Source organism: Falco naumanni, chromosome 12 (assembly GCF_017639655.2).
Source record: "Falco naumanni isolate bFalNau1 chromosome 12, bFalNau1.pat, whole genome shotgun sequence".
Taxonomy (NCBI): domain Eukaryota; kingdom Metazoa; phylum Chordata; class Aves; order Falconiformes; family Falconidae; genus Falco; species Falco naumanni.
This window is the reverse complement of record NC_054065.1, coordinates 24,395,951-24,419,808: the sequence shown is the minus strand read 5'-3', so window position 1 is coordinate 24,419,808 and position 23,858 is coordinate 24,395,951. Positions and strand designations below refer to the sequence as shown.

The following is a 23,858-nucleotide window of genomic DNA, read 5'->3' as shown; positions in this document are numbered from 1 at the left end:
GGGATGCTGTTTAAAAGTTTCTGGAGGGTGGCGGGGTTGGGGGGACGGGAGAAAAAAAAACCACAACCAACCCTTAATAGAAAGTGAGCATCTCTAGGTTGTTTCTCTTCTCTGTATGTGCATTTTTTATGTTATATTTTTGTTTGTTTAATTGGAGATTCATTTAGGCTTTACATTGACAGACCGTTTTCTGTTCTATAGGATTTGCTGACATTTGGGCTGTTTCATTGCCAGAGGAGGCTTTGTGTGTCCCAAAGGAAGTGAGTGATCTGGCCATAACAAATCCTGCCAAAATATTTTAACACCGTTACGATTTTCTAATGCAATGCGTAGTGAATGTGACTAGAAAAGGATGGTGAGTCCACGAAGGGGGTTCGCTCCCTCTCCTCTGCCGTTTGTCTGGTGGAACAAGCACGCAGGAGCTGCCGGGGGGGTGGGAGACTGCAGCCAGCAGCGGGGTGGTGTGTGTGTGTGTGTGCCCCCTGATGCGTACAGCTTCAGTCGTGGCAGTGGCTCACGCGTAATCTTGAAGCCAACCTTTCAGTTTTGGCCCTGCTCCTGAACTTTCTGAGAGTCCAGGGTGATCAGAGACAGCGCTCTTGTTACGTTCAATACATGCATTTTGGCAGCGGTGAATGTTCAGTAAGGTAAAATGAGGAAACGCATGTTAGACACTTAGAGGTGAGAGAGAGATTAGTGGCTGAAGGTCCTAGAAGTTGACAAGCTGCTCCCTTGGGTAAAACAAACTCTTACCTTCAAAACAGAGGGAGATCTGATACTTCGGGATGGTTTTGAAGAGCGCTAAGGTGGCTCTTAACTGTATACTTAACTATATACTTAGGTATAAGTGTTAGAACACAAAAATAAGAGTTTTCACATGTAGCATTCAGGGGGGCGAAGACAATTCTGACAGCCTGATGTTTAGCATAGAGCTGGAAGTATGGCAAAACAGTAATCTAGATCCCTGAGCTATTGTCTAAAGCAGCAGGTTCATCAGCTGCTGTTTTTCTAATACCTTGGTGATTTGCTCATATTAACTTTAACATCACCCACTCATCCCCACCCCCCCAAAAAAAACCCAAACCATGGCTTAAAATCAGCAAGCAGTTCAAACTGTGCTGACCATAGAGTATCAGCCATCATCTCTTGTGCCCGACATACACCGTGTTGCATTGCTCTGGCAATTATCTTCTGTGGCACAGTAAACTCATGTTTCTTTGGTCATTTTACATTCACAAACTTAAGAATAAAGTAGCTGACCTCATATACCAGCAAGTTTTGCTGAAGGGAGGAAAACTAATGAGAAATAGAAAGGTTGAGCACAACCACGGCTTTGGAGGTTGCTCTGCATGAGCAGATCTTTCTGCTTCTACTGAACAGTCCCATGGTTTTGACTTGGTTGAGCGATTTGCCCCTGACATGTGTGGTCAGGTACTCAGATGGATGTAAATAAAGTCAGGCCTTCACTGCTGGTGGTGTTTGCCATTTGGATATTTCTCTATTTGTTTGTCTTAGAATACCAAACGGAACCGCAGGTTCTCATGCTCATCTCCAAAGATCTTTTCCAGTTTTTGCCAGGCTCACTCACACTGCCTCTTCCCTGTGGCCACTGGATGTGTTATTTCCCAGGTCCCGGGCAATGATGCTGTTACCTATGGGGGGGAAGTGTTAGCCCGGGAGTTAGGACTTTGAGACTTCATTTCATGATCTTAATATTTGTAAATGAAATGGGAATGTAACTCTGAACCTTTCTCATGCAAATCAATCTATTTCTAGTAATGAGCAATTTAAGTGTTTTTTTTTTTTTTTAATATGTAGTTGCCATCTCTAGAAATCAAGATCAGAATTCAGGATGCTCAAATTAGGTGTTAGTGCATACAGATACTCTGTTGATGACTCTATTATTAGAATAAAGTAGACCAGTACTTTTGCTGGATCTGTTTCTTTTCACTGCTTTTGTCTCTCTTTCTCTTTCAGCTCATCTTGTCTAAGTTTTAATTGTATTTTTTAATTTCACCCTTTAATTCATTTTTATCAAAGCCATGAGATCTTGAAGGGCTTTCTAAATAATTAGTTCTTGTTACTTATTTGCAGTTTGTTCAAAGCTGAATTGCACTTTCTTTTGTCAGTCTTGTCTTAGCACTGTTCTAAAATGGGACGTTATTTGGGGCATTCTTACCCAAAAGCATGCTTTCTGCTGTTCTGGCTGTATTTCATTTGTCTCTTCAATATGCATTCAATACTAAAAATTTTTCTTTAAGTGAATGAGTATTGTATTATCCTTGAATATCACTAGTTTTTGGGCTTTGCGTTTGGATGCTTTGGGTTTTTTTCAGTTTCCAGTGGGAATGTCATGGTATGCATCCTGTACATACAAGTCTACCTTGTGTCATTCAGTAGACCAAAACGCATCATGAGCAGAGCTTAATCCTGGTTTCTCTTGTTGTTTAAGTGTAGGAAGTAAAATTACTTGCATAGAAACCAAGGCACTTATTCAAGGGGGAGGTGGGGAATGGGGATTTAATATCAGAGCTGGGCCCTGGAATATTAATTTGATAAAACTGTATGATCTTACCATGTCAGCTGTGGAGAGCATATGCTAGTAAACCCTTGTGTTTGAAATCAGGATTCATGGTTAATCATTCTAAGAGATAGACTTATCACTTCATAAACTCTAGGAAAGACTGTTTTCTTTTCCAAACATTTAAATTACTCAGCCGTTTTATACATTAAAACCCAATTATAACTTACAGGGTATTTCGAAGAATTTTCAAAGCTGTTTCTTTTAGGAACTGTACGTAGACTGAAGCTTTAGCACAGGGTAGTTCATATTCTCCACTGCATCTGTTGGGGTTTTTTCTAACAAAATATGGTTTTGAGAATGTTTGTTACCCAACTGGTGAGTACAAATCCCAAACAGCCAGTACCGCTTTCAGGACATATGACATGTCTCCTAAAACTGGCAAACTGAAATCCCGATGTGGTTAATGAGCTCCAGAATATAGCTTAAAAACACTTACTTTCTCTAAAAAGCAAATGACCAGGTTAAAGTAAAGGCTTATTTTATCACCTCCCTTCTGCCACGTTATGCAGACTGCGGGCAAAACACATTCAGAGAGAAATAAAAATCAAAATGTGGCGTGGGATTTTTAGGGAATGTGATGTACCAGCTCCGGTTCCTTCTTGGTTCTCAGGGCCAGCTTAATGCTTGAGGCTGGACTGGCATTCATCAGTGGCTTTCTCCTTCTGAAAACTGTCTTTCCTCAAAATGCATAAACCCATCCTGTTTTTCAGAGCATACAGCAAACTTGATTTGACAGAGTCCAGCTATGGAGTTGTATGTTACTTGACCCATATGAAATCATAATGTTTCCAAAAAAACATACTGTCCAGAGCTATAGAATAATCTTTCAGATTATTCATTTGGATGCTGATTCATTACATGTTAGTTAGGTCACACCAATCTAGATGAGGAAATGACCTGTGTAATTGTATATAACGCAGCAGCTAGGGAGTGTATTACAGGTATGAAGACCTAAAAAGGTGCATGTGACACTAATGCCATTTTAAGAATACTTACCAAAAGCACCCTTCTCCTGAGCATAGCAAGCTGTTCCCACAGCATTATTGACCTGGTGGGAATTAAAAGGATGATTGGTAAACACTATATTCCCAAATCAAGGTTTAGCAACCTGTGGATAGCAAAGAGTTGAAAAGGAGGTTCATAAGATGGAGAAATCCTATTTTAAAGGCCAAGTAAGAGAGAGAATAGGATTTCAAAATCTGAAACTGCTTTCTAAAGGTTACTGTGGGCCCAGGATCCCCGTATAGGAAATAAATAAAGCAGTTTGCTTTAGCAAAAAGGGGGCTAGGCAATTGCTCTTCCCTCTGTCTTACAGCAGAGCAGAGTGGAGATGAGAGCCTGGTGCTTCTCTTCGTGAAGAGACTGCATGAATGAAAGGTCGCAAAGATATTAGGATTTACTAAGTAAAGTCATACTTGTCAATAGCTTCTCTTGCTAGATATTTAAAGTTCAAGTGCTTGTTTGATTTAGTTAAGTGCTCTGAAGTGCTTTAAAAAGTATTGGCCCATTTATATAAACAAACAGAGAAACTCACTGATAGTCTTCCCAGTCAGAGTGCGTTACCCAATATTTGGATATCCTTCCTTGGGTCTGAAAAAGATTTGCACTGGCAGCTTCTAACACATGTGAGTTAATGGAGTATTGTGTTATATTATATTATTTGATCGTAGGCATCACCTATGTTGAAACATGGTTTCTCTGTTGCACACAGCCATTGAGGACACGGAGGGAGATGAGTCGGCTCTAAAACTTCTTTATCCAGAGCTCAAAGCTCGGCCATGCTAACTCAGGAATCTCTTAGTGCCGACAGTCAGGCATTTAAATTTTTACATTGAAACATGTTCTCGAACCATGGCAAAATCCTGTTCACACGTGTATGACCGCTCACAGAAAGAAAAGAAACTACCAACGCTAATTAGTAGTGAAGGTGAAGATTGGGATGGTATTTACATGCTTCCACACAGTGTTCCCTTCCACTTGTCCCTATGGTAACAGATGTACCATCACAACATTACTCCTCTGTGGAGTAATGTCCTTTAACCTAATGATACTGTTGTGATACTGAAAGCCTAAGAATGTCATAAATTTGTACATTGACACTTATCCTTCTCATATGTGCAAAGAAATAAGCATTATTCGGAGGAATCAGTGGACATACCTTATCCAGTAAGGTCAAGGCGGTTAGCTCCATAAGAAAAAGTAAACTGAATACCATCGGCAACAACCTCCAGAAATGGGACATCAGGTGGGGAATAGGGATGTAGCTTGGTGCTATCTTAAAACTGAAATGTTATCTTTCATTCAAAAAAAAAAAAAAGTTTGTCCTAATAATTTTGATCTGAATGCATTTTCTTTTTACCTATCTCCCATAATGTCTGTGAAATTCAAGGGGTGTCATGAGCAGGTGGATTTAGAGCTGTTGCTAATTTAAGCTGCATTTAATAAAACAGAAGTTTAAGATACTTTACAAATCAATGAATATGGCACAGTTTGAAGATTGCTTTTGTTGTTTGATTAGCTCCAAAAGAAACCTTTCCTAAATATTGGCTGTGAGATTAATCCGGCAATATAAGACCTTGAATTATTCCTCATTGCAGGAAAACAACGTAATGTATTATCTTATTTGATGACTAGGAAAATATAACTTTTGAGGATTTAAAATTTGCATTTTAAAGATTGGACCCAAGGGAAAACGTTGAACTGTTCTTTTTTAAATTGACTTACAATTTTTCATATTATACTTCACTTTCTGTAACATATTCCCATATTGCAAGTTGATAGTACCAACATCATTACATTGAAGGATGTTCTCATTATTGACTCCATTCTCAATTAATTATAAGTTTGTCATGTTTTAATGAGCAGGATTAAACTTTCATATTCCAAATATATGCCTTGCGTTGCTTGCTTAGAAACTTTCTAAAGAAGGTGGTTAGGTGGTTGAACCACTTCTTTGAATGAGTATGAGGAAACAAAATATTCTTTATGCACATTAAAAAGTATTTACAAGCACTTGTAAAAAAGCTTTAGTAGCTCTGTGGTTTGGAACAAAGTTTTGAAATTTGGGCAAAAGCTTTCCTCTTCCTTTCTAGCCTTCTCTGTCACAAACAGTTGTGGTCTTCCCTAAAATAAGCTCATATAGGTATGTGTTATGTCCTGTAAAACGCAGGATAGCAGAAGGAAGAGTAGCACTAATCTATTTCAGGCATACTCTAATTTGCACTGAGAAAATTCACAAAAAAAAATTGAAATGGTACTTTGTGCTTCTGCTTAACTGCCCTGTCTTTTAAAACCATGGCATGTTTGCAGCAAAGCTGCTGCCACTGGTGCCTTTCAGGTTCAGATTAGCTCCAATGTAGCTCTGCAGGGCATCTGTCAGGTTTTTCCCCCAAAGTTCACTGTGCATTAATAGACCCTCTTTATTCATCATATTTTCTAGCATAATTTTGATATTTGTTTTTCTTTTATTTCCTTATACAACTTAACACCTTTCTCGCTAGTACAGATCAAATCCTTTCTAAGAATGCTGCTTCTTTTGCTCATGTGCCTGCAAAATATGCAAGTGGGATGGATGTGTTCTTGCCCTGTTGTTGCTGCACTGTTCCTGCTGATTTCAGTGTGGTTGTGATTTTGTTTCCCCAATCTATCAAGATTAATTAGATACCTGTAAGCAATAAGCACCAATAAGTTTGAACGCTGTCAGCGGACGAGCATCGTGGTATAGGCAGGTAGTGGCATCAGAGCTGCATAAATCACAGCAGGTTCTTGCCAAAGAAAAGCAGGTTCCATGCCAAAAAAAGAATCTTCCATTAAGTGTGTTTTACGTTGCTTGTTTAGTCTGTATCAAATTAAAACTGTAACTGTGCAATTTGAATAGCAATGTCAACTGATATCCCAGTTTGGCTGATAACACACAAGCATGATTTAAAGGGGGCTGGGTCAGCGTGTCCCTCACCAGGTACCCCAAAGTCCTGGTAAATGCTGGGCAGGACTCTGCACCCCAGGCCATTTCTCATGAGACCTGCTACTACAAATAGCTGTGTTTGGGTAGTCAGGTTTTGGTAGGACGTGGTGGCTCTTTCCCACTTACCAGATGGCTTTCCATGTACCATCACCTGTCCTAGTGCTCCTTCACCTCACTAAGAGTTGTGACAAGCACTGTCATGTTGGTTGCAAAAGCTGCTTTCTGCATGTGGCCACCATAATTATCACATGTAGGCACCTTTATTTAGCAAGTCCATGTCCATATTACCGTTGCAAATGTCTTATATTTGGTTGTGTTCAGTTTATATCACCCATCTGTGGTGTTGATGTTCTGCAGCCTAATCAGAGAGTTAAACCTGTGTAAAACCCGCCTGATCTCAAGACCAGGCTTTGTATGTCTGTACAATAAGGGATGAATGTTTTTATGCTCCTGTTTGGAGGAACATCTTACAACTCAGTTGTGGCGTTGCGCTACTTGAAATTAATTCAGTAATCTCATGCATGGCAATGGAAGTTTTATACTGCACCTCCCAGTCACCCATCCTCACGCACATTTTCTACATGTATCATTATTATCATCAGCATCTGTCTTTTGAGAGATGATTTATTTCTCTCTAGGTCTCTGTCCATTTATACAATACCAGATCTCAAATTACATCTGTCTAGAGAGAAAGGCATGCTCTCCAAGATTTAATACTGGTCTCAAAATTTTATTGCCAATAACTAAATGTGAAATTGCTTTAAATTAACCAGTAATTATTTAGAATGAAGTAGGAAAGAGTTAAAAATTTTTTTTTTAAAATAAATCCCTTTCCCAGGCAAACTGGACCCCCTCGTTCCAGCAAAGCTGTTGCAGGAGGTTTCAATGGTATGAATAAATGTATTTCTTTTAACACTTTTGTTGTTTAAAATGCTATTGTTTCATCTGAGGTGTGAGGAGATGTGCTAACCTTGTCAATGTGGGTGCAGTAGAGCAGAAATGATAACTGTATATACTTTTTTTTAAAAACAAAAATACAGAGTGAGTGTGTGTGTGTGAGAGAGAGAGAGAGAGACAACTTATTTAAATCCTGAATACAGTCAGACCTCATATGCATTGTTAAAAAAAAGCCCTAAAGAATTGCATATGGATTAGGGGGATGAATATTCTATTATTTCAGTCTGTTCTGCTGATCTTCTTATTGTGACTTTGCGCTTCAGAAATCTGCCAGGAATTTGGCTTTGCTGTACTAGACAGTAATTTTAAATGTGTATCAAGCACTTGATAGTGTATGATTTGCGTGCTGTTGCATTCCCATTCCCTAAATTTTCCACCAATTTATTACTTTTTTCATACTGTTTTAATATTTCAGGATGATGAATATATACAGCATCATTAAAGGTAAATAAAAAATGCATGAAATTAAAAAATGGAATATTAGATGTTTCTTTGCTGTAATCCCTAGGTCCAGTAGGAATGAAATGTCTCTGTTCTGTCAAGTAATCCCTAAACATGATTAGGGACCTTGTAGTTTCCACATAGCCCACATAATATTTGTATCATATAAGCCTATTTATGTAAGGTTTGAGTAAAAGTTGTTATTAGAAGACCTATAAACCTATTTTACAATTCAAAAAGATATGCTTGCCTCTTAATCTCTCTACTTTTATTATTTTGCTGGAGATGGCAATATGTCCTTAATTCATTTTTCAGAAGTCTGTTACATCTTTCGGGTACTTATATCGTGCATTAACAATCCCACCGAAATGTATTTTTAAGACAGAGGACCGAGTTCAACAGTTCATCTACTTGTGTAGCTTCTCCTTAAATCCACATTGGAAGGGACGTGCACCTCTTTCTAGGTCTCTTCTTCGATATCCAGGTTTAATCTGAACTGGGGGTCAGGAGGTGTAGAGATTGTTTTTCAGGTTTTTGGGGAAGGGGAGATGGAAAGAGAGGAGATTAATTTTCTGTTTAAGTCATGTGAGAATATATTATCAGTGACGTAGGCGCTTTCGGTGGCATCACAGAAAGTTTTAGAAAGCAGCTTTTGATTTGACCAGTCAATAGCAGAGTTCTAGGGAGAAAAAGCTAGAAAGAAGGAAAATGGGGAAAAGTTTTGAATGACAAAAGAATAAGATGGGAGAGACAATAGCTGTTGCCAGCTGCGTCTTGTGATGTAGTTGTGCTGGGGATGCACGAACCCAACACTTCCCATTCCCTGCTTCAGCTTCTTGCCTGGGCAGCAGAGATGCTCATAGTCCCGTCTTCTGTGTAGTTAGGCTGGATTCTTTGATGTTCGGAGGTATTCAGATACCATGGTAACACAAGGAAGATCAATAATTAAATAAGAACAGTAACTTGTATACTTCTATGGTTTGAGTAGACATTCACTAAGGAAATATTTTTGAATGATAGCAGGGCTCAGCTGTGGCGATTCTCTATTTCCCATAAGGAAATTTGAGATTATATTAACCTTGGGCTATCTACCAAAAAAACCCTGTGGAAATACACCTGTATTGCTTCCGTGCTGCACTGAAATTTTACTTTTATTTCATTTTCAGCAGCGAGGGTGGCATTTGAGCAATAGCTCTATTCTTGTATTTATGAACTGAGAGAAGCAAAACTGCTCACTGCTGAGCCCAGGGATCCACTTCCAGGAAAACTGAGATCAATAACTGTTATCAAGTCTTCATTTATAGGGAGTGTTAAATGACCACAAAGTCCTGATGTTCATCAGTTAATAGGGGATGCTTAAAACCGGGCTGTCTGCCTCCCTCAACCTGCCGTAGTCAGAACTTTTGGTCTTTGCTATCATTTTAAACAGTCATTTTCCATTATTACAATTTCTTTTTAAGCGGAGATTTTGTGTTACGGCGGTGCCAGTAAGGTAAAGGTGAGCGATGTTTTCCCTCACCAGCTGCCTCCTTCTTGCTAGCGGTGGAAGACAGGGATGAGATGCTACCTGCGGCTCGCTTTGTGATCCAAAGCAGGGATTTACAGTTATTACTGCACTTAGGTTTGTGTTTTGGTACTCGGCGAGAATGCAAGGGCACACCCCAACCGGAGCAGAGCAGACCCTGAAAACTGAAAATAAAAGCCTTGCATGCAGATGCATTTTTCAGATGCCTTTATTCCCTCAGTTTAAGTGCAAAAGAGGGATTTGGAAAAGAGAGAGCTTAATTTAACAAAATAATATTATGCTTTCGATCCTTAAAATGAATGAATTATTTGGATACTTAGCAGTATAATGTCTTTGAATAATGCTGGTACTTAAGATAGAAGAAATGATATTGTGAATGTGCTGTGTTTGCCTCTTATGATGTTTTTACCAATTTGGCATTTATGGGAAGCAATATCATTGTTGCAAAGTTTCCAAATTGCTTTTTGCACAAATCCGCAGAAATTAAATCTCCTCCTTGTTATGAAAATGAAGTGATGTCTTGAGACGCTGGTATATTAGCACGAGTCTGTGGAGACAATAAGCCCAATTCTGCTTGCAATTGCTGTGTGTCCACTTTTAATATCTCCAAGAAGCTACGATACGTATGGTCTGTGGCACGGCAAAGTAAATAGGCGTATGGTGAAGTGTAGCATGCGAGCAGTAGCAGAGATGTCTCCGGGGACCTCTTGTGCTTAAAGTTAAGCCCATGCCTGACCGCTTCTGTGGTGAAGAACTTAGCCCGTGACGTGGAGTAGTGTGTGATGCAGGAATAATGGCAAATTATGTAAATGGTGAGCCTTCAGAGAGAACATTGCAAATCAATTTCAAGCTCAAAGAAAATAACGCGAATACAAATTGGCACAGGTCACATGGAGATTTTGGGAGAAAGCATACCGTGTGGTGTAATGCAGATCAGGCTGGTTGTGGAGGTCTTGAGCAAAAGCCTCCTGGTGTTATTCCAGTTCCTGTTCGGAACAGCTTCAGGAAAGGCTGCACGTTTTGCCTGAGGTAGGAAAATGGAGTGGTACAGACTGTACTACCACCAGGTGGGGTGGGGGGAAAAGACATTTAGTAGAAAAATATTGGAGTAGTGGTGGTGTTGAGCTCTGCCCGCAGGCGCCAGGTGAGAACTGTGCCTGGCTGGTGAGCGTTCAGCTGGGTCCTCCCCAAAACGCTGCCCGGCCATCGCTGTGACAAAGGTGGTGCCAGGAGCGCTGGCTCGGGGGCAACATGTGCGTGCCTGAGGGACTTCTGCCCCGTTACTAAGGCAGCCTAACACCCCAGCTCCTTTCCCCGTCCCCTCGGACCCCATGACTCACTACACATTGGAAGGGAACAGACACAAAGTGAGCTGAGAGACCAGAGACCGGTTCTTGGACAGTCCAGGTGACTGGCATCACTTCCAGGGGAGCCACCATTTACCACAGAATTATCTTAACTCAGAACCGTTATGCGTCTTCATAGCTGAATTTAAACTACATTAAAGTGCTGTATGTGATGTGTTTAAATTCATTGACAGAATTAAGGCAAGACTAAGGCAAGCGTGTGATTGATTTTTACAAATACAAATGAATCTAATAGATGGAGGAAAGCAAGATGGATCAAATTTTAAGACCTGGGAACTGATTTACCTACATCAGATGTTTAATGGGATGCTTAATTTGATTGCTTCTCCAAAAACTACTCGCAATAGTCAAGCCACTGACTAAATGTCTGCGTAATCAAGGCCTCTGTGTGCATCTACATCTTGATTTCCAGGTACAAATAAGCAGCAATTAATGCTGCTGATTGACTGCAGGGAACAGTTTGAGGCTCAAAATGGCAGCTCCAGAGTTTTGGGGGGTCTTAGCATCATTTCAGTGTGTTTTCAGAAGTGAGTACAGGCAGACTTCTGCAAGTCTATATAAACAGAAGTGTTTTGTCTCCAATTGCGCAAGGTTCTTCGTGGCTGTAGCTAGAAAGCATCTCTCTTCAGCAAGGTTAGACACTTTTAATTGTGAGAGTTAGGCTCTTTATATTAAAACCAACATATTAGCCCACTTCTGTGTAGCCTAAGGGTCCCATTAAGTGGGTTTATATTTCCATATTAAAAAAAGTAATAATCGGGGAAACATGTTGGAATGGAAGAGCGAGAGCAGTTGTATATATTTTGTAGCAATCACAAGGCACTGTATGCTTTCTTCTTTTTCAGGATTGAACACATTCCTGAATGGAAAGTCAGCAGTTGCTACTGGCACTCTTAAAAAAAAAATATGAAAAAAGAAAAATCTGTCTCATTATAATGTATATGAAGGATATTAGAACACTGAACAGAGATTCTTGAAAATACTGGTTCTTCCTCATTATTTTTACTGTAGTATTTTTACAGTAGTGAATTATCAATTACATTAAGTCTTTTTATTGCCGTGGCACAGCTACGACAACTAAAATTAAGGGTGTTATGCTCATAGTCCTTTGCACCACTCCTTCTGCTATGGGCAAACTTTTGCTGTTTTCTCATACTAACCTTTACAATGCAACTGATAAACGTTACTCCTGTTTTAATGACTCCCAAATAATGTCATATTTAAATGAAATGCAGTTTGCCTCAGCAGGGTTCTTTGAATTTATGAGCATTTTTGTCCCATATCCTACAATAATGTGACAAATATTATTTGCATTTTTACTGTTTTCTTGAATACTTTTAAACACCCATTTTTAGGAGACTTCAGATTGCTTTTGAACATATTTGAATGCATTTTTAGCTATCACCAAGCTTAAAATAGGAACCCTTTTTTCAGCTTATCTTTATTAAACACCTGTAAAAATCAGTGGTATTTCTTTTTTCTTACAAAGCTTTCTTCCTTTAATGAATGCCAGAAAACCGCACAGTTTACTCTAGCATGGGCTTCATTTCTTGGCAGTAATGGGCAGTAAATGGTCTGGTGATGTCTGTACCATACACAAGACATTTGCTTACCAGAATGTCATAAATAGGAACTTGAAATTGTAATGTAATGCATCTGATCTTTAACTGTGATCAATTAACATTAGAACTTTTAGGCAACTTTTAGAAATTATTATCCAGATTAACGTCCTAGGAATTGATCATTCTGTACAAATGATCATGCTTGCAATAAGCCTGTGATCTAAAGAATAGGTGGCCAGGCATGACAGTGACCAGTTAATTATATTTTATTATCGATACTCACTTTGCATTTTTTTTAAAACCACAGACATTTTTTTTTGTTGGTGTGTTTTGTGGCATTTGGGGTTTTTTTTTAGATAGATATTTATTTTATAACCTAAAGGTGAACTAGCAGCTTAGTCTTGCTGTTCTTGGAGGCTGATGCTCCAGTGATTTCAGAGTCCTTCATCTTGGCTGGGTTAAGTTTTCTGTTTTCCTTTGCTGCTGCTATTTTTTTTCCTTCTTTTTATTTTTTAAGAATGAAAATTGATGATTTTTAAGGCAATGTTTTATGTGTTGAATCAAATTAAAAAAAATAAATAAATCACAGTAATTCTTGTACCTCTATACAGTCAAACTAAGACCTCTCTAACATTCACAGAAGTCAGTTGGAACGTTTCTTTACTGCTATACTGCAAAAATAACTTCTGTGTATGTTCTTGTGGTCAAAAAACCCCAACCAAACACCCTGTACAGAATTTTGAAAGTGAAAGCAAATAGTTTAAAATAAGATTGCGGTCACTCACCAGTCTCCATTTGAGCACTGTGCTAGACGCCACTTAAATTAGACCTCCTTAATGGACTAACGAGGGAAGGTAGGAGTGGAAACAAGAAAAAGATGACAAAAGTAAATATGCTCGTAAATAAGGAAATGACATGTTTGCTTTTGTGGCCTTTGATCAAGCCCAGGAGTTTATTTTCAAAGGACATTGTGGGATGCCTGGGAAAGGAACAGCCATCCAGTGTAATTGGAAAGGGGAAGGTCTGTAGCACGCTGCCTGCTGCTGCTCCTGCCTCTCTGATAAGATTGTAAGAGTTGCCAATATCAGTATTCAGTCTTGTAGCGTGTCAGGGCGCTTTCATGTGAAGTGAACTGAACTGTCTGTGAGCGCTCCCTCCCGCTCTCCTTCCTGGCGCTCGTCGTTGCATTGAAGTCAGGGGAGAAGAAAAAAAGATTTGAGGATTGCCCAATTTGTTCTGACATAAAGAGATGTTTAGCTCTGTGAAAGGTGGTGGAGGCAGAGTGCCTGACTGACATTTCAACAGGCTGTCTGCTGGGATTGCTCACTTCATGTCCCTTCATATTCCTGCTGTGTCCTGCGCGAGTGCTCTTGTCTAATCTTCACAGCGAGAGCACCAAGAGTCCCCTGGGCTTTGGTGCTCAACACCTTGTTAGACGGGGCGTACGGTGCTGTACCTCCTGCTTTTGTACTTGCCTTTTCTCTAATGTTTCAGGCTTGTTTCAGGTCCAAATATTATTTAAATATTTTTTTAAGGCATTTACTAAAATAACAGTGTGTATCTCCTAATCACCTTGGTCTTCACTTGACAGTGCTAGATTTGGGTGGCACCAGGTTAGACACACACAGAGGGAAAGAAATTAAAAGACCCCAGACAGTCAAAGCTTTTAAGCGGCATCCTGTGCTTTTGTTCTTAAGTGAATATGCATTGACCTGCTTTGGCTGCTTTAGAAAACAGGTGAGAGAAAATAGTAATTGAACAACCAACGGGACTATAAGACATGGATAATAAAGCTAAGACTGTGTCCAGTTGGGAATGCTGAACCTCATACTGGAGCTGCAGGGAAGTTTAGTTGTTGAGGGTTTGTTTGCTTTTTCCGATTCTGAACATGTTGTGATGCATTCTGGCATGCCACATCCTGTTACATCACATTCGGGTCAGGCGGTGATGCTGAATAACACTAAGAACATGAATTAATGAGAGCTAATGCTCCCAGCCTACTGCGGCAGCATTATCAGGTACCTTGTTAGCCACAGTTCCTATCTGGATTCAGTCCTCCTGAAGCAAAGCTGATACTTAAGATATGTGTATTATGTTTTTAAAAGATAGATATGTTGTTTTTCATTAGCCTTCTCAAAATACATTAATTAATGGATGTGGTTTAATCTTGTTAAGCCATTAAAAATAATCCGTGCACTGCACTTGCAGTCCTCCTTTACATCTTTTTAAAGGCACTTCTTTTCCTCTAGTGTTATTCCTGGTGACAGAAAGCAGAATGGTAGCATCCTCTCTGCTTCCTGCAGATCTGGGGTTCCTGTACTATTATCCCAGAAACGCATTGCATGGATTCCATAACATAGGGTTCATTGTGAATGGTTGCCACTGTTCAAATTGCCCCTCAATTTCAAATTTTGAATAGATATATCTTAATTGGCATCTCATCCTGAGGTGGAGTTTTGTGTCTTGCCAGGTAAGAGATTTCTAATGTAAGCTTGCGTTCTCAAACTTTTCAAACTTGGGTGCCTAAAGCTGAATGCTCCTCCCTCCAAGAATGCAAGGACAGCTACACAAAAACACTGATCACGAGCAGCAGCGTGGTTTCCTTCAAACAGTGAAATATCTAGCCACGCATTCTGTTTGCTAAGGATCAGCAAGGATTTCTTTTCCTGCAATAGGCTGAACAGGCAGGTGGATACTAAAACAAACTTGATTTCTGTAGCATCTGTAGCATAGAAGAGCTAAACCTGTGTTAGTGCACTGTCACAATTGGAGGATGTCGTAGAGATGCTGTACTGGTCTCATGAGGGTCCAGGCTGTTCAGAAGACTAAATTCCAGTTCTCAGAAATTAAAATAACCCGGGAATTAACTAGTAAGCTTTTTGCTGTAGGTAAGGGCCAGATAACATCAGAAAGTTTTAAAATAGTGTCTTGGTGAATCTTGGATGCTCAACAGAGGATTCACACATATGTAAGGATCAGATCTCTTTACCTATTATCCAGCATGACTAATAACTGGGCCCATGCTGTAGCAGATATAATTGATGCCTGGATTGTATTTATGTAAGAGCTGCTGTCATGCTTCATTCCCATTTCAATGTGTCTGTCTTCATTTTGCCTATGAGTTGGAGTCAGTGCAAGCAGTCATTAGCATCCCTTAAAATACATACAAAGGAATCACGATGTCTGACATTTTCACTGGGAGAACATTATGGGTGTACCCTGGCACGTATAGCCTGATTCTGTCAGCTACTGAGATGATGGTTGGTGTAGGTACTGTGCAAATTCATAGGAGGAAGGAGTTCTTTGGAGGAGTCTCGGGCAGGTGGTGGGGGCATCTCATCACTGGGCATTTGGAAAGGAGGATACCAAGGAGGTAGTGCCAGTCATGCCCATCTGAATTGCTCAGGTATCCCAGCCTCCTGGAGACGTTTCACTACGAAGCAGCACATGGGCAAAACACCTCTGTACTTCAGGCTGCGGTCCAGCAGTTTGCGATGTATGTCTACTTTAAACATGTGAATAATCCAAGAGATGCTCGGGGACAAGTCATGTGTAGTGTTACACGCGTTTAGTGATTTACTGGATTAAATGCCAAGCAAAAGCTCTTTTCTCCCCAGCAAGTAGGTAGCCAGTACACGTGAGATGTTCAGAGGCGCCCACGGGCAAATGGGAGCGTGTGAGTTTCTCTCTTCCTATTTTCTTTTGTGTGCACACACGTATTATTAATTTCTTGAACTATTCTATTATTTTTTTTAATGAAACTTGCACTTCTTCGGACAAGTGTAGCAGTACAAGCCTGCACTGTTAACTCAGGTTGATTGTTTGCAAACAGCTGGTTATAGAAGTTACCATCAATTTAACAGAAGTTGCATTTATTTAAAAATTGACTTAAAAGACAGTCAATGACTCAATGACTCATTAAATCAATTTAAAAATTGACTTAAAAGACATTAAGTGACTCATTATATTAGGCTCTAGAAAGACACCCAGTAAAAAGGAGGAGAAGAAACAACCGTCAGGAAGTTGTAGCTTGGTGTCCCAATTGATTTTTTTTTTTTTTTTTTTTTTTTTTTTTTTTTTTTTGTTCAGAATAAAATTGTCTGATTACCAGAAGTGGATGAAAGGACATCTACCTGACTATTATGAAATACTCAGGTAGCAAAAGCACCACTTTAAAGCAAGGGGCCAAGTGTCACTGAAATATTTCCCTGATTTTTCTATCAATAAAGTTTACGGAAATGTCTAGCTGGGAGATGTTTAGTTGTGTACCTGGATACTATTAATTTACTAATATTGAGTAACTGTTCTATATGTCCTTAGATTTGTTGAACATAATATCTTAAATGTTGGACATAATGTGTTAAACAGTTTTCTATGGTATTTAAAAATTGACATTTCAAAGAGTGTAATAGCATAATGAAATGTAAACTGAAAACAGGAATGAGTTAATTAGACTAATGATCCCTTGACTCCTTTATTAGCCAGCTCTTTAGAAATTGGGATTAGCTTTGTTTTCTCTGCTGAATAAAGACAGGAAGGATGATGTTGATTCTAGTAAATGACAGCACCAGAAGAAATGAGTGTTTTCCTATTCGTTATAGGTTTCATCATTTAAGATAAAAATTTATCCTTCCTGCACGCATACCTAATTTTATTACAATTTGAGTTCAGTTCAGATTAGAAGAGAGAAACCAGGAAAATAACTTAGCAATGCCTACTGATTCCATATTGTAATTTTAAAGATGATCCACTCTATGCCATTCCTGTACTTGAAACTTTGCGATTTTTCATATGAACCTGCAGTAGACTGGGTTTGAACCTAAACAAAGTCTTCAGAAAAGGCAAGCTTGACAACTTCTTGATCAAGGTTTTTAACACTTAATTTCTCTTCTCTGTAAGAGAGTGATTTACACATCTCTCTCGCTTTTAAGGGCTATCAAGAAGCAAGAGAGTTATCTCTGTAGTGGTTCAAACCAAGCATGCACGGAGAAACAAAATCGTTTTTACGACAAATAGGAGGATTCGTAAGTCAGCAGCTGTTAGAAAAACAACATCATTAAAACTTCCAGTGATTCCAGACCTTGCTCTCGGGAGTTGCTCAGGCCAAGCAAAACCTTAGATAAAGTGCTGAATTATAGGCAGGAGAAAGAAAACCAGCGTTTAATTTGGTAGGAATTAACAATGATTCACTAAGCTAATTCCTGCCCTCCGTCTACCTGGCGTGACAGCGTGGCTGTGTGTGGAGCAGTGATGAGCGGGATGGGAGAAGGCAGGTCGGGAGCTGCTGATCGCCGGCGTTTAAGTTTGGATTCTTTCTGGTAGATCTCTATCCTGCAAAGTAATGAGCTCCTCTGCTTTCCCTGAAACCTATAGCTGTAGAGGGCACCCAGCACCGTGCAGGATGAGCCCTGTAACGAATGCCTGAGGAATACAACATTTATCACACAAATGAGGCGACAGAGAGGAGGTGCCAGCAGCTGAGTTATGAAGCTTTTTACTTACAGGCAGGGTTCATTTGCTATCCCACGCGCCCTCGTTAAGCACTCTTTGAGCACCACGCTCAAGCAGAAATAATAGCGTCATTTGTGTGTAGTGTAGTTTTTTCAGCTTTCTGGAGGGTGCTTTTGTAAAGGTGCGGTGAGCAGCCTGGGGCTGGCAGTGTGGCGCTTGTGCTCTCACAGGCACCCTCCTCCTTCCTGGAAAGGAGCATCTGGTACCCATGGAGTGCCCGTTCCTCCTTTCGTAGGTGCTACGTGGTGGCTCTTTGGTGTGAGATTCACTCGGTGCTTAATTTTGCTGCGCTTTGGGCAGAGGGTGCAGCTTGTGTGTCACGCAAGGGAGAGCTGAGCGTTGCTTGTAGCCCAACGCTGTACCTGACCTTGCGGCTCAGTTTTAATTTGAAGTAGTGGAATTAAAATTTTCCATTCTTTTGCATTGTCATGCCTCACATTGATAAGCACAAAGAAATGTAAATAAAAAAGACCTATTTCACAACCCTAGCTACAACCTTTTTGTTTTATGACAAAAGACAGTTAATTAGCATACTAGCAGTAAGCAGCCTTCCCAAACTCGTGCTAATTATGTATTCTGTTGACCGTGACTCCAGTCATAAGGTAATTGGCTTGCAGCAACATGACATTTCAAATCATCTCTTGAAATTACATCAAAAAGCCAGCCTGTTTTGTTTTGATAGGGGAACAATCAATTTGATAAGTGGTAACACAGCTCATTGTTTCACATTAATTAGACTAATTGCAGCATGTTAGCCTCTGAAATAGACAGAACTTGGAGAAGACAAAGGCTGTGGCCTTTAGCATGCAGTGCATGTGGTGGTTCCACTTGCTTGCACATACTGTAGGCAGAAAACAGAGTTGTTAGGATTCAGCCTTGCGGGAGACTGGGTGTTAACAGTGGTTTGATGTGTTATGCTTAATCCACTGGCTTTCAATTATAAGATCCAGCTTCAAAAAATCCCGGAGAGAGAAAGGAGGAGGGGGAAGCCATTTCAGTATTAAAGGTGCCAAGGTTTTTGGTGATCTTTGGTTTTCTGTCTCGTGAAAGATGAGGCAGAAATCTGGCCACAGGATCTCTCGGGTGTGTGTGGACTGTAAGGGCTTTCTTTGAGAAGGCTTCGCTTCCACTCTTGCTTTTCCTGCCCATTCCCACTGATGTTTATTTCTTAGTATACTTCAGTTGGGCTATTTTTATTTTCATTTTTATTTTCACTTTTATATTCACTTTAAGAATAACGTATTAAAAAAAGTACTTAGCGGATGGATTACTGCAGACAGATAGTAGAGATGCATAACCCACCCACACGTTTCTAATTTAGAGCATCTTTGCCTGCTAAGAGATTACCAATTGTACTTAGCTCTGTGATGATTTTTATGATCAAGCTATATCATCTGTAGATTGACATGACCAAATGGATTTTGCTTGTGACCTAATTGAAATGTAAACCGAAGTTTTAAGAGATGAAAAGTTTAAGAGGTTATCTCAGTCCACAGGCTAGGCTAACGTCATTACTGTTCGCAGCTTGGTACAGTGTTTCTTGCACATCAAACCCAACGTCAGGCCACTGGATATGTAAAGGATGCATTCTTTGACCAGTACATTGCTAGTCTGTTTGATAAATGGGGTAATAGTTAGCAACTTCTCCAAGACTGAAAAGCACCAGAGACTAGATTCCAAAACTGTGGGAATGTTGATGAAATCAGGTGCACGAGAACAACTCTTCTGCAGCTTATTAGTCCACCTGGGTTCAAAACGAAGTACCACCAGAGCATTTTGCCTCTTTTAATTACTTCTGTTAAACAAAAAGTATCCTCTCTTAAAAAAAATAAAATAAAAAAAAAAAAAGAAAGGAGACAGCGAGAGATTGGGTGGCCAATTGTTTAATAACCATGAAATTGCTTACGCAAATGCTGTAATAATTCTTCAGTTGTTCTCCATGGAAAATGAGGTGTGTTGTGTTCTTTTTTGTTGGGTTTTGTGTTTTTTTTTTTTTTTTCACCAAGTGAGGCAAGGAGATTTAGGTATCCATATATTCCTCCTGGGCAGAGACTTCACTTACATGGTTTTATTTCTGTTACTGCACGCACCCCGCTGTGCGCGCCCCGCCCCCCCTCCCCCCCCCCCCCCCCCCCACTTCCAGGTCATTGACTAGTTAGACAGTAAAACCTTTGGGGCGAAGATTTTGTTGAATTTTCCTGTAGTCTGTGTTTGGAGAAGTGTAATTTCATTTAAATCAAAGAATTTGTTCCAAAAGCTTAACATTATCATTGCTCGTGGAAGCTGTATTTTTATTAGTTTTGCTTATGCTTTAAGTTGGCCCCTTAGCAAATGGTCATAAACTCTGTTTTAAATCCAGCTACCAGTGACTTCATGCTGCTGATTTATTTCTATCATTTACTGGCAAGAATACATTTTTTTAAATGTATTCTAAGCAATTCATTCCTCTCTACCTCCTCTCTTCTGTGCCTCCCTTTGCTTTTCTCCTCCTTCAACATTTAAATCACCTTTCATTGAGCTTAAAATTATGCCCGGATTAGCGATGTAACTACCCTAATGTGGCACTCTCCCTAGAAAGTCCTGGGTTTATACAGGAGGTGAATTGGAAAGAAGCAGAAGATTGAAGCCTTTTAGCATTCAGCTTAAGTGCTGGTTCCACTTGCCTGAACACAAGCTGGAAGCGGTGTTGTTAGGATGCAAGCCTGCACCCTCGCTGTCACTGCCGGTCCTTGTGCAGTCAGGTTCCTGCTTGGAGCAGAGCAAATCTTTGCTCAGTTAAACGAGCGTCAGTCACTGGCAAGCTTGGCTGCCAGCCCAGGGTTGTTAGACTTTTCCGTGCTACACCTGAATGAGATATTGAGGAGACGTGGCTACCTAAAAAGAGTCAAGAAGCACCATATATATATACATACGCATATATAAAAATTAAAAAAAAAAAAAAAAAATTGTCAGGGAGTGACAGAATAATACCTAACTCACACTTCTAGTTCCCTCTTAGGAGGCTTGCAGTGAGGTGCCTGCATTGCCTGCTTGGTGGCAGATCCTGTGTGGTCTTGTTTAAATACCTTATTTTCTTGAAATCCAAGAGTAGAGGTAATGCCGACTTCTCGGCAAGAAAAAGGGGTGCAGGCAAATCATAGCTTAGCAAGCTGAAACATACTGATACCATCCTGCAAGGTGCTGAACTTTTTCAAAGGCACTGAATTACTGCTTTCAGTGTACATCTGTAGTGGGCACTCAGCTACTTGTAGGATTGTGCTTTTAAGTGGTTTGATTATTATCCAGTCAAACAAAATCGACAGGGCCACCTTCAAGTGGAAAAAGAATAGTGAGAAATGAAGTTGCAAAGTTCTGGGTTGCATGAAGACACTGGCAGTGGGGATTCTGCACGCGGAGTAGAGGAAAATCAGAGGCAGGGTAGAAAGAGGTAAAATAGGCGTAGTTTTTAAATAGGAATTGCTGGCAGAGCTATTAATCACACAAGTCTTTGAGCTCTAAGGGTTGCATGAGTGGAGCTAATACGAAAAAAGCGAGATACTTTGCCGATATCTTGAAATACACTATTAAAAGCAATGAGCAGAATTAAAGGGAGATAATGCCTGAACAGATTAATGACACGTAATAATAATTTTTTTTTAAAAAACAAACAAACCTACAGACAAACCCCAAGTACTTTGAAAAATCCAAATCCCCACGTGTGACTGTTGTTTCGTGTGGGACAGCCTTTTAATAATCAGTTTTGCAAGTTGCTCGTCTTGTCATACAGTCTCAGCCCTGAGCTTTGACTCTGATCCATTTACACCATGCAAATAAATCCAAATTTCTGCCTTTTCTCTGGCTATATGTCACAGCTGTGACCAGAACACAGACTCTGCTAGAGTCTGTGTGGTTTTTAGCAGATTTCACAGCGTCTCTGAAGCAGAAGAGGGAAACGCATTTTTCAGTGCTGTTTAAGGTAGGCCACTGCTTGCTCTTTGCAGACTTCCAGACTAAATGGGGACTTGATGCAGGTGGAGGCTTTTTGTCTGAAAAAAGGCATCTCGAATCTGTGAATAAAAGAGAAAGACTTCAGATATAACTTGTCATTGATTTTTGAAAAGAAATACAATAATACATCATCTTTTAAATTTTATCAATCATTGCAGTCAATTCAGGCCAAACTGAACACAGGTTTAGGACTTTGCACAGGGGAATAATTTTTTCCTTACATGGGATGATAATTTTTTAAGTCCTTTTCTTGTTATTTCTATGACCTTCCACCCCTAATGCACAATTGTAGCTGTTTAAAGAAAGAAAACAAACCTTAATTCTGCACTGACCTGGACTTTTGAAACAACCAGGGTTTTCAGTGAAGCCTTCATAAGCTATAAATCAGTGTAAAATTTAGCTCATATTGCATTCTCATTGGAAATGGGTTATATGATAATTTATGTTGAGCTGATCATAACTAAGCACCTCATAGTAGTGTCCTTCAAAAAATTTTAATCAAGATTGTCTTTCTCCACCTCTCTTGGTGCAATTTCAAGAGGTTTATTTGCATGTCAGTCTGCACGTGTTACTGAAGTTATTTCACTGGAGCAAGCACAACATCTCGGCTGCATCTGTGTTTTACAGCAGCGTAATGGCAGGTGACTCTTTGCATTTATTTCTGAATCGTGCTGGTGGAAGAGTTAGGCTCTTAATTCTCTTAAGCCTTGAAAACAGGGGTATTTCCAAGTGCCTGTCAGATCAGTTTTCCGAGTCTCTTTGTGCTTTGCAGTGACTATGCAATGAACAGCATAGGGAAGGAAGGTATTGATCCTGTGAAAATCACTGAGATGTTCCAACTTTTACTTTAAAATCTACATCCAGCAGTGTTTCTAAGTGTGTCTGATATTTACTTTTAGAAGCATGTTTTCTCTTGAAGTTTTCCCCCCTCTTTTTCTTGTATGGTGAACAGCAAAGGGGTTCCAGAGAGGTGTCCTGGGCAGTGAATACCAGGAGTCCTCTCCATGGCAGCCTTGCCAAAAGCTCTTTACATCAAGGACTGTCTTATTTTACAGTACTTGTGCAATCTGCAATATGACAGGGTTCTGCAGTGAGGATAGAGTTGCTCCATAATTGGTGATAATAAACAGTTTCCCACCTAAGTATGTATAATCAAGACGAACAGGGTGGGGAGAGGTGTGCTGCTAAGAGTGGGTGTGTTGATTTCTCATGCGGGCTCTTTTTCCATAATTAAAGGCTTATGTTATGAAGTTACACATGGGTGGATTCCTGGTAGAATCCTAGAAAGGATAAACAAGTTTTAAACAGATTTTTGAATGGAAGAAGACAAAGATGATGAGCTGTGACCAGAGAGGTTTGACTCCAGAAGCCCAGCAAAACATGTTTTTAGTTAGGCTAAAGCTTTAAGCTCACTGTGTGTCAAGTTTGACAGCCAAGATGTAAGTAGTTTTCATGCTGTGGTGAAGCTTTGGATTGGAAGGTGTGAGACTGGATTTGTCGAGGAGTGACTGACACTGGAGGAGTAGGAAAACCGAGGTACAGAAAACATAGACAACAGTAGCTGTAGCCGCAGCAGACAAAGTGACCTAGGGGAACTGGGGACAACTGATGTGGGAGACTGTGAAGGTAGGGATGTTGGGTCTTTGGCAGATGCTTTGTATCTTGCTCCGTATGGAAACTGTGGGAGATACTCAATAAGTTTGTCCCTAGATCCTGCTAAACCAACAGTCACTGCCCAGCTTCAGGTTTCGTAAGTCTCGTAAAATTAATGGAGATATTGTCACAAACCACTCTTTTTTTTTTCCTCTCTCTTACCCTTTGCTGTGTGACATCTTTTTTTTTTTTTTTTTTTTTTTTTTTTTCCTTGCCAGTACACACTAGGAATTGAGGTTGAGGTATTTCCAAATTATCTTTTCCTTCCCACCAGTCATTTCTGGCTATGTTCCAAACAGGGAGAGAT

At 39.9% G+C, this 23,858-nt stretch overlaps 1 protein-coding gene across 16 annotated transcripts in view; it reads left to right on the top strand.

Moving 5' to 3' along the window:
• Nucleotides 1–23,858, top strand: part of ESRRG (estrogen related receptor gamma) — a 396,844-nt gene that overhangs the window by 171,587 nt on the left and 201,399 nt on the right. For 5 of the 16 annotated variants that reach the window (XM_040612409.1, XM_040612424.1, XM_040612427.1 and 2 more), the window contains one exon: nucleotides 202–260. The exons of 10 other annotated variants lie outside the window; for them this stretch is intronic. In XM_040612409.1, the coding sequence (XP_040468343.1) occupies nucleotides 202–260 (59 nt within the window). Of the gene's footprint in view, nucleotides 1–201; nucleotides 356–23,858 lie in introns of those variants that run through there. One more of the 16 variants, XM_040612413.1, reaches the window with a different exon arrangement.